Consider the following 10,741-nt stretch of genomic DNA (forward strand, 5'->3'; position numbering starts at 1 on the left):
TGGTCAGAACATCAAGTATAAAAGTTGGGCCATCTAGTTGTGGCTGTACAGGACATTGGTGAGACAAGTTTTATAATACTGCTTGCAATTCTGGTCACCTTTCTATGGGAAGGATGTTGTTAAACTTGCGAGGGTGCAGAAAAGATTTACAAGGGTATTCCTGGATTGGAGGGTTTGAACTATAGGGAGAGGCTGAATAGACTGGGACTTTCTCACCCAATGCATCAGAGGCTGAGGAGTGTTGTTATAGAGGGTTATAAAATCATGAGGGGCATAGATAGGGTGAACAGCTAAGGTTTCTTTTCTGGGAATGAGTCTAGAACTAAAGGGTTTTGGTTTAAGGTGGGAGGGGAAAGATTTATAAAGGACCAAAGAGGTAACTTCTTCATGCAGAGGGTGTGTATGGAACGAGCTTCCAGAGGAGATGGTGGAGGCCGGTACAATTACAACATTTTAAAGGCATCTGGATTGAGTATATGAATAAGAAGATTTAGGGGGATATTGGCCAAGTGCTGGCAAATGGGACTAGGTCAGACTGGGATGTCTGGTCAGTGCGGATAAATTGGACCAAAGGCTCTGTTTCTATGCCGTATAACTCCGGCCTCAGCAGCTGTGACAATGGCTTTGGCTGGTAAGTGGCATGTAATACTCGCATCACACAAGTACCAGGTAATGGCCATCCCCATCGTGAAAGAATCTAACCACTGCCCCTTTAACATTTAATGGCATTACCATCACTGAATCCCCCTACTATCAACACCTTTGGGTAACCAATGACGAGAAACTCAACTCTACTAGCCATATAAATGCTGCAGCAACACAGACAGGTGAGAGGCTCGGCATTCTGCAGTGCAATTCTTCATCTCCTGTCTCCCTAAAACCTGTCCACCATCTAAAGTGCTCAAGTCAGGTGTGATGGAATACTGTCCATTTCTTTCAGTGACTACAGCTCTGACAATACTCAAGGAGCTTGGTCCCATCAGAACGAAGCCTTCTGCTTGACTGGCACCCCATCTGTAATCCTCACCATTTACCACTGAGGTGCATTCGCTGTAATATATAATATCTACAAGATACCCTGCAGAACCCCACAGACAGCACTGTTACCACTGCTACCCAGAAGCATTGCCACAGCGAATGCATGGAAACATCACACCTCTAAATGTCTCTCTGAACTGTCCGCTGCCCTCACTTGGAAATACATTGCTGTCCTTTCATTGTCACTTGGTCAAAATCCTGGAACTTCCTTACAACAATGGAGGGTGTTCCTACATCCCAAGGACTACAACAGTTCAGGCAGGCAGCTCACCACCATCACCTCCAGGGCATGATGAGTAATAAACTCAACAATGCATACATGTCACAATTTTTGAAAAGTCCTCAAAACTGATTGTTCTAGAGACGTGGAGCTGTGTGCCTTCAAATTATCCTAAGGAACAATATGAGGGGCAGAAGTAACAGTGAGAATTGCAAATGCCTCTCCTGTTATTACCTGGATCTCTCAAATTGTATCAAACAAAATTCTTTGGTTTAGCCCTTTTTGTTTTTTTTTTGCATATTTGTCCCTGTCTAACAGTTTGCATATAGGTTTGTAAAGTTATTTTTTGTGCTTAATACATTATGAATGACGACTATTACATAGAATCAAGAAAACACTGTGTGTATGTTTGGTAATGCTTTGCTCTGACAATTTCTCTCACACCTTTTATGGATTTTTTTCCCCAGATCATTTGATATTGCACTGACTTAATAATCACAGCAATTGTATCCAATGACTTATTGTGGAAGGATCAGTCATTAAACTGAAACTCTTATCATTGTAATTGCAGCATTTTGTCTGCGCCAAATGTGAGAAACCTTTTCTGGGTCATCGCCACTATGAAAGGAAGGGTTTGGCTTATTGTGAAACTCACTATAATCAGGTAATGTTGCAATATTCAACACTTAATTTAGAAACAATTCATTTCCAATTTTGCACAATGTTACTTCATTTTGAATTTAATATTTATGTGGCATGATTTTAATTCCGTGATAAGAATATAATTTTTTTGCTATGTGTCTACTTTTGAATATGTTCATAATGCCAAGTTCATCCTTTTAATAATATTTAGGCTAATACATTAAGCAGCCTTTTGAGTTCTTAGCCTTGGTTTTGTATTGAATCCCAACTTTTGTGTTTTGTTTTAACTATTGCAAGTTTTAAAACAATTACGTAGAACACCTGTAGCAATTTGTTTTTTGCAATCCTGCATTCATTTGAAGTAGATACGCTAGGATGACAGGTCCCATGTATATTGCGCTTTTAGTGATGTAGGTTACTTTAAGTGTAGATACTAATATTGAAAATAGACTTAGCAAAAAACTTGTAGCCAGCAATGTCCACAAACAGCTAAGAGGTGATTGATCTGTTCCTGGTGGCGTTGATTGAGAAATGAATATTGTTTAGGATACTGAGAGAACTCTTGAAATCGTTCCACGGACTGCTTTTATTCTTGCCCACACAAACAGGCAGTACTTGCCTTGCTTTAACATTTCTAAAGGATAACACCTGTGACCGTGCACAAAGGTGATGTATTTTAAGTTTTCAAGATGAGCACAAATTGTAACCTTTTGACTTGCAAGTGACAATGCAACTGTTTACTTAAGTTGATGCTAGCAAAGTTTTGATAACAGTAAAAAAAATTGCATTCAAGGAGACGTATTAATCTTGAATTTATATCTTTTGACATCATGAATTGAACACAAATTTCCCTTTTTTTCAGCTATTTGGTGATGTTTGTTACCACTGTAATCGTGTGATTGAAGGAGATGGTAAGTTTCAAATACTTATGTGATTTACGTACTGAAGAATGTATGTAACATTTTTATATAATGAGAAAGCTCCATTACTTGTGTTTTTTCTATTTTCTGCCTTGATGCGGTTTCAGTGAAATGTGTTATTTATTATTTTAAATGTAGCAGAAAATAGTTTAACATTTTCTGCATGGCACTGACTCTTCCTCTTCTCCCTCCTCCCACCTCACAGCAAACAAATCATGCTTAATTAACAAATTGACTGTCATAGAATCATACGGCACAGAAACAGACCCTTCCGTCCAACCAGTCCATACCAAACATAATCGCAAACTAAACTAAACTAGTCCCACCTGCCTGCGCATCTCCCTCCAAACCTATCCTGGAAATCTGGATTTATATGTTTATTTTTCATGCCTTTGGAATTTTAAATCTGCTGTCAAATGTTGGACCATTTTCTTTAGAACTGAATGTCGTGCATTTTTAATGAACCAAGTGGATAAATTAAATAAGATGCTAGTATTGTGATTAATTGTGTATTTCACCATTTTGTTTTCTGTACAGTTGTATCGGCTTTGAATAAGGCCTGGTGTGTTAACTGTTTTGCCTGTTCAACTTGCAACACCAAGCTGACACTCAAGTAAGCAATTTAATTCTTGTTACCCAATTAATGTACTTTTCAAACCATTTAACTTTTAATGTGTTTAGTTTCTTTCTGTGATTATACGCTGGTTGTTTTCATCTTCAAAAATAACTCTCAGAAGTGCAACTCTCAATTGTTTTCAGAGTGGTTCTATACTTACCTTGTTTCATACATTACTCTCTTTTGTGTTCTATCCTTTTCTATCCACTGTTAATTCTGTGAAGAGACAAATTTGTTGAAATTGATCTGAAACCAGTCTGTAAACATTGTTACGAGCGATTGCCTGAAGAGTTAAAACGGCGACTTGCTAAACGAGAAAGAGATTCAAAAGAGAAACAGAGAAAGAAAAAAATGATGGATATCTGCCTGTAAGCAATGCCTATATCTTCTCTTCTGTCCTTGGTTAGTATCTTTTGATTTCCATGTATCTTGTATTTACAGCAACTCATTCTATTGCATCCTTATATTCTTTGACTGACTAACATTATTCTTTTCCTTATCTTCAAAACACTCCATTGGCTTGTTCTTCCCTATCTCGAGCTTCTTTCAATCATCCTATACTTTTCCAAGATCTCTGTACACGTCCAATTCTGACCTCTTGCATTCCAAATTTTTATCATTCGATCAATAGTGGCCATGCTTCAGCTACTTTGGTGAAAAGCTGTGGATTTCATCAATTAACATCCCCAAACCCTTTCTTCTCCTTATTGGCATTCCTTTAAAATGTGCACTTTCACCATGTTTACATGACACATATCTATCACTTAAAGAGGACATAGTTACAGAATAAGGGGACAGGTATTTAAAACTGAGATGTGCAGGAATTCCTTCTCCCAGAAAGTAGTGAATGTGTGAAATTCTCTCTCCCAGAGAGTTGCAGAAGATAGATCACTGGAATTATTTAACGAAGTGGTAGACAGAGTTTTATGACTGTCAAGGAATTGAAGGTATGAGAAGCTGACACAAAATGGGGCTAAGGTCTAGCACAGTTCAGCTATAAACATACAGATTGGTAAGGTAAGTTTTGAGGCGCTGAATGTCTTACTTTTCTTGTTTCTAATGTTCTTACTTAATTTCACATGTACCTTCCTTTGAATTAGCAGCAGTGATTAAAAGACAGTTCAAGTACTCATGGTAAAAAAATAAATCATCTCCCAAAATATTATCCATTGAAATATCCCAGTTTTTCCCTTGCCATGCTCAATTCTATAGTATGAAGGGGTTTCCTTTGACCGTGATAACTGACATTTCTTGTCATAGCTACATTTAATTACTACATTTTGGTAATAATTCCTGTTGGATTTTCATTTATATTTTAGCGCATTTTAAAATGTCCTTCATGGAATTGACAGAAAATATTTGAAGCTTCTGTACAAAACTGCATGACAAATCATTGAATTATACATGAAACCAAAGCAGGATAGGAACTGACAGTGCATGTCCACTGACCTTTTCCAATGAGTTGAATTAAGAAGTTGTTCTTTCTTTGTTTCATAGAAATAAGTTTGTAGAGTTTGATATGAAACCAGTTTGCAAGAAATGCTATGAGAAATTCCCACTGGAGCTGAAGAAAAGACTGAAGAAACTGGCAGAAAGTGCTGGACGGAAATAAGGAGTCTACTTGTGCTTTTATAGCCAATTTGTAAAGTAGCTGTTTTAAATACAAATACTTTGTAAAAACAAGTCAGCTGAGTACATCCTGTGCAACATGCTCTATGCAAGAGATTTAAAGACAAAAGACATTTGTGTTAAAGCTTAATTTTGGAAACAAACAACTTATGACTTTATCCTTACAGAGGCAGGACCTATTTGGTCAACATCCTATCAAAAAGTAAACCCTACTGGAAATTTTTTGACATTTTTTGATTTGATGACATCTTTCTTTGTTGTTTGTTTACTGCTGCCAACAGCGCCCTAGGAGTTAAGTCAGAGCAATATTGTGATTTAGTACAAACATGTTTTGTGTACATTGTCCCTTCTCCCTTCCAATAGGGAAGTGCTTTATCAATGGCCTGACTAATTTTGTGAACTCGCTCAGAACCCAAATCGCATTATTCTGAAAGCATGCTGATCTGCATGCCATAGCAGAGTTCTGTCTAAAAGTGGAGAATTGTATTGATTTTTCCTGTTACATGGTACTATTGTATTACATTTTCAGAAACATTTTGGTACATGCTGTTACATCTCCATGTGCACATCTAAAAATGAAAATCTGAAGTGCCACTGAATTTTTTCAAACCCATTACAACACAGGGAATTAGTATCTAATCTGCTCGCTTGCAGTAACTAAGACTTTGGAAAATTATATCCTGTCTACTTAATACTCAAAACTGCTATGGTTAAGAGTATCACTCAATGCTTAATGTTAAAATATCTTTCACTTAATATGCTTCACTCCAAGCCTACACTACATAAAATATTCAAGGCAAGGCTTTTTTATTTCTCATTGTGTATAGCTTCTATAATCATTTACATTTACAAAAAAAGTTAAATCAAAATTCAGTTTCACATATCTTCACAACCATTCTGATCTTTATATATATGTTCTAATAATATATATGCATAAACCTTTGCTATTTTTATACAGTTTGTAACCAATATAGGGTGTTGATTATAAGCTGTATTATTACCAGATAAAATTTCATTAGGTAGAAGATAAATTACCAATATCCCATTTTTTCAAATGGATTATAGACTAGATGGCTTTAATTTTTAAAAATACAGTTACAAAATAAAACAGTTAGAGGTAAAACAGGAAAACCATATACCAAATGCCATATGGTAACTTATTTCTGCATTTTTCAATTAATTCTCACCTCTATTCATCTTCACTGTAATAGCTGCAGTAATCAGCTTTGACAGAAAATAGCTTTGTTTGCATGAACTATTTTTAAAAATATTGTAAATCAATTTATGCATTGGTTTTCCTAATATATTTAGCATGGTAAGCACCGTAGTACAACACTTAAAGAAAATATGCTATGATTTCCCTACATGTACTTGAAAACAAAGTTGATCAACTGCAACATTTTTATTATTAATATTCTGTGAAAAATATAACATTAAGAGAAATGTTTTGTGTCTTAAAATCTGTGATGTTAGTTACCCCTTATAGTTCAGCATAGATATTTTACAAACCATCAGTAAAAGATGCAACTTATGTAGTATTTTATAAAGTTTAATTTAAATACCAAAACTCTTGGACACATCAGTAGTATCCAATAACTTTCTTTTGTTGCAGTTGAGCACATTTCTTAATTCTTGTAATAAATGCTGGTGCTAAGTGTTGAGATGGGGTAAAATCTGAAAACAAGTTCATCTCAAATGTCAGTTCTATAATTACCCACTTGTAAGTTTTCATAATGGTGCTGACATCTACATTTAATTTCTTGAAAACTAACGCTTTTCCAGTGCGGTGTAATGGGAAACATAATGAATTTGTTATTTTATCATTAAAGAATGTAGTTTTCTCTCTGCATATCACACCTATACAGTATTCCAGTATTATGTAATAAAATTGACCGTGTATGAAATATTCTACTTTGTCATATTTACAACCTTATATTTTGAGCTTACAACTGATTATACATAATAGGCCTGATTTCAGAAGTTATGTATTAGTAATATTTTCTGTCAAATGTATTCAGAGGTATGTACATTCTGCATGTTAAAGGAAATTTTATTTCACAGAAAGCATTGAGCACTTCAACTTAACTTCACTTCAAATCTGAATAATTGTAATGATGTATTTCAGAATCTCTACTGCTCATTCACCCTCTTTTCACCAGCATTCCATTGTGCATGAGAAGTTTAGAGTGAACTTCCTAACTGTTCAATCAAAGCTTAAGCAGTATTGAGGATTGGTTGTATTTGTGCGAACAGGAGGCAGAGATTAATGGTAGCAATCCTCCAGGGATCTATAAATAGATGAATGAGTAATTATTGTTGAAAGGTCATTGCTGCATTTCTAAACAGTTTAGCCAATTTGATTCACCCCATGTGACATTGAGAAACTGCTGCAGGTGTTGGATATTACACAGGCTATAGGCCCTGACAGCATTCCTGCACTAGATCCAGCCATGATCCCAGCCAGTCTGTTCAAGTACAGCTACAACACCAGCATCTACTGGACAGTGTAGAAAATAGTCCAGTTATGTCCTGGCTACAAACAATGAGACAATTCCAACCTGGTTAATTGATTTGTTGTTGATCTCTGGATCAGCAGCACATGCTTAGCAATAACCTGCTCATTGCTGCTCAGTTTAGATGCAATCAGGACCACTCACTCCTCATCTCCGCCTTGATTCAAAATGAATAAAAGAGCTGAATTTCAGATATTTTGAAAGTGTCTGCCCTTGCTATCAAAGCAGCATTTGATCATGTTGGGCATCAAGGATCCCTAGCAAAACTAGAACCAGTAGGAATGCTAGTGGAGATTTTGTTTGGGGGTGACGGTAGGAGTGAAGTGTTGCTTTCTACTGTGTGGTTCCATGTCTAGCAAAAGAAAAGAGTTGCGGTCATTGGAGGTCAGTCCTGTCATCTCCAGGATGTTACTGCAAGAGCTACTAAGGATCGTATCCTCAGCTGCTTCATCAAGATCCTCCTTCCATCATACGGTAAGAAGTAGGGATGTTCGCTGCTGATTGCATAATGTTCAGCAGCATTCGAAACTCCTCGGATACTGAAGTAATCCACGTTGACCGAAACCTGGACAACATCCAGGTGTTGAGCAGATAAGTGGTAAGCAATAGTCACACCACACAAGTGTGACCATCTTCAACCGGGGAGGACGTAACCATCTCACTAAATCCTTGATGGAAAGTTATAAAGTTGCCAACAACACTTAAGCTCAGCACTGTGCAGGTCAAAGGACCCTGCTTGGTTAACACTCAAACCATCACCTTCAACATTTACTTCATCCCCAATGATTTATGGCAACAGTGTACAAAAGATACAGTGTAACGACTCACCAAGGCTTCTTTAACATCACCTTCCAATCACAGCCTCAAAAAAACCAGATGAACAAGATCAGCAGATTAATGGAATACCACCTTACCTTTCGAACTGCACTTTATTTTGACTTTGAAATATACCACTATTTCTCAACTGTCACTGGGTCAAAATTCGAGAACTGATTCCTTAATGGTAATGTAGCTCCCCTCCATGGACTATAACAGTTCAAGGAGCCATCACACCACTACCTCCTTAAGGATAATTAGGGAAGGGCAATAAATGCTGGCCTAGACAGTGGTGCCCACGCTCAACTATTTTGAATGTCTTGCAAGGATCCGTGGTAATGCCATAGCTCTGTGCTAGCCTAGTGATGATTTGGTGAAGGCGTCGAGAATACAGTCTCTAGGTTTGCTGACTGTACTAAAATGAGTTAGAAGCTTTTAGAATCTGTACTGTGTGGATAAATGCCATTCAGCCCATCAGGTCTAAACTGACCATCTGAAGAAGAACTCGCCAGACCCAGACTCCCACACACTCCCATAACCTAGCATTTATCATTGCTAATCTTTCTGGCCTACACATCCTCGGATACTACGGGGCAATTTAGCATAGTGAATCCTCCTAACCTGCACACGTGTTTTTTGTGAAGGAGGAAACCAGAGTACACAGGCATAGGACAATGTCAAACCCCACACAATTGCCCAAGTTTGGAGTTGAATCCAGGACCCTGGCACTGTGAGGTAGCAGTGCTATCCACTGAGCCACGATGCAGTCCTGAAGTTTATACAAAATTATCTGAGCTGACACTCTCAAGGTCTGATCCTGTGGATGGTACTGTTTAAATCCTTCCTTCTGTCTCACTTAAAACCTTATAACCCACATATGGAATCAAGATATGCTTGGAGAACGAAGATGCATTCAATATTGTTAAATACAATGTTGTTTAGTCACGCTAATTCCAACCACAAATAAGCAGTTTCCAAAGCTTGGCCACCATCTACAGGGCACTAGTTAGCAGGGCAGCTCAGCAGCAGCAACTTGAAACTTACTTGCATCCAAGACATCCATTCAGCAGTTCTCATACACACTTTTTTCACCCTGCAACACACTTCAATGTGCTAACGCATTAATGTGCTTCAAAGGCCTGATGTATAGCAGTAACTTATCAAGGGTCTCCATCTAGGAGGATAAAGGCAGAATGTTCATGGGAATATCAAGTTCCCAGTGACTGTCTCACTATTCTTACTGTGTCAGTATTCCTTCACTGACACTGTGTGTTTACCTCAACTACATAAGACTGTATAAGATGTAGAATTTGGGCTATTCAGCCCATCAAAACTGCCAGTTTTCCTGATACTTGGAAAACTCAGCTGATCTGAGTTAAAAGGCAAAAACCTGTCTCAGAATGAGGTTCACACCTCATTGTGGTATTCAGAATTGCAACCTATGTCTTTGTATTGGCAGCCAATTCTCTCCAACTTCCCTGTTCATTTATGCTGACGAGTAGTTTGATTGGTAGAATGGTTAGATAAGCCAACTTTAAGACTTTAGTACCCAATCTTGACCCAAATCTGCCTGTTTTCTTTTAGATTAAAATGTAATGCTAGCCATTTGGTGAATGGAAGGGAGGTCCCTGCAGTTACTGATATATGTTCCTTTCTCATTAATAAAAGTTAATTTAAAATTTTGGTCTCTCGCCAACTCACTTCAGCTTGCCCACGCTTTGTTACTTCTTCCCAAAGGAAATCATCAGGCTGTTGGCACAGAATTCAAATAGCTGTGTTTGCTGACTTGGAGCATGCGCAGCCTGCTCTTGGGAACCACGTGCATACATGCTAATGAATAACATTTATTGAAAGTGCGTGCGCACCTTGGTCACTGGGTTGGCTGCCATAGTCATAGATTTATACAGCACAGAACCAGTCCATTCAGGCCAACTCATCCATACCAAGCAGACATTCCAATCTGATCTAGTCCCATTTGCTTTTCTCCCCCTATCTGCTGGATCCATAAAATATATTTTTTCTTCTTTTGTCCTCCTAAACTGAAAAGTTTTTATGTCTATGCATAAGCTAAAGATTTTACAGACCACTTTAGGTGAATCAATTGAAGAACTAAATGAGGCGTAAAGGAGCTAATGCATAAAAACCATGAGATGTCAGCTCAAAATGTCCCACGAGCATGAAACATCCTGCTAAAGCTGCATCTCCTACTGTTTTACTATTTATTAATTTGGGATGAATTTGTAGTCACTCATACAATGTTCTGAATACATCTTTATTATTAATAATTGTGGCAAATGTTCATTAATCACGAAGATTTAACAAGCTGGGTGAACCATATAGGTTAGAA

At 37.5% G+C, this 10,741-nt stretch overlaps 1 protein-coding gene across 7 annotated transcripts in view; it reads left to right on the forward strand.

The window, feature by feature from the left end:
• The window catches only part of LOC125453359 (LIM and senescent cell antigen-like-containing domain protein 1), a 123,654-nt gene extending 116,685 nt beyond the window's left edge, over positions 1–6,969 (forward strand). For 5 of the 7 annotated variants that reach the window (XM_048532828.2, XM_048532829.2, XM_048532831.2 and 2 more), the window contains exons 7-11: positions 1,830–1,922; positions 2,763–2,811; positions 3,358–3,433; positions 3,661–3,804; positions 4,934–6,969. In XM_048532828.2, the coding sequence (XP_048388785.2) occupies positions 1,830–1,922; positions 2,763–2,811; positions 3,358–3,433; positions 3,661–3,804; positions 4,934–5,048 (477 nt within the window). In that variant the 3' untranslated portion in view covers positions 5,049–6,969. The remainder of the gene's footprint in view (positions 1–1,829; positions 1,923–2,762; positions 2,812–3,357; positions 3,434–3,660; positions 3,805–4,933) is intronic. The other 2 variants (XM_048532827.2, XM_048532825.2) reach the window with 1 other exon arrangement.
• The last annotated feature ends 3,772 nt before the right edge of the window (positions 6,970–10,741 follow it).

Source organism: Stegostoma tigrinum, chromosome 6, assembly GCF_030684315.1.
Source record: "Stegostoma tigrinum isolate sSteTig4 chromosome 6, sSteTig4.hap1, whole genome shotgun sequence".
NCBI classification, from domain to species: Eukaryota; Metazoa; Chordata; class Chondrichthyes; order Orectolobiformes; family Stegostomatidae; genus Stegostoma; species Stegostoma tigrinum.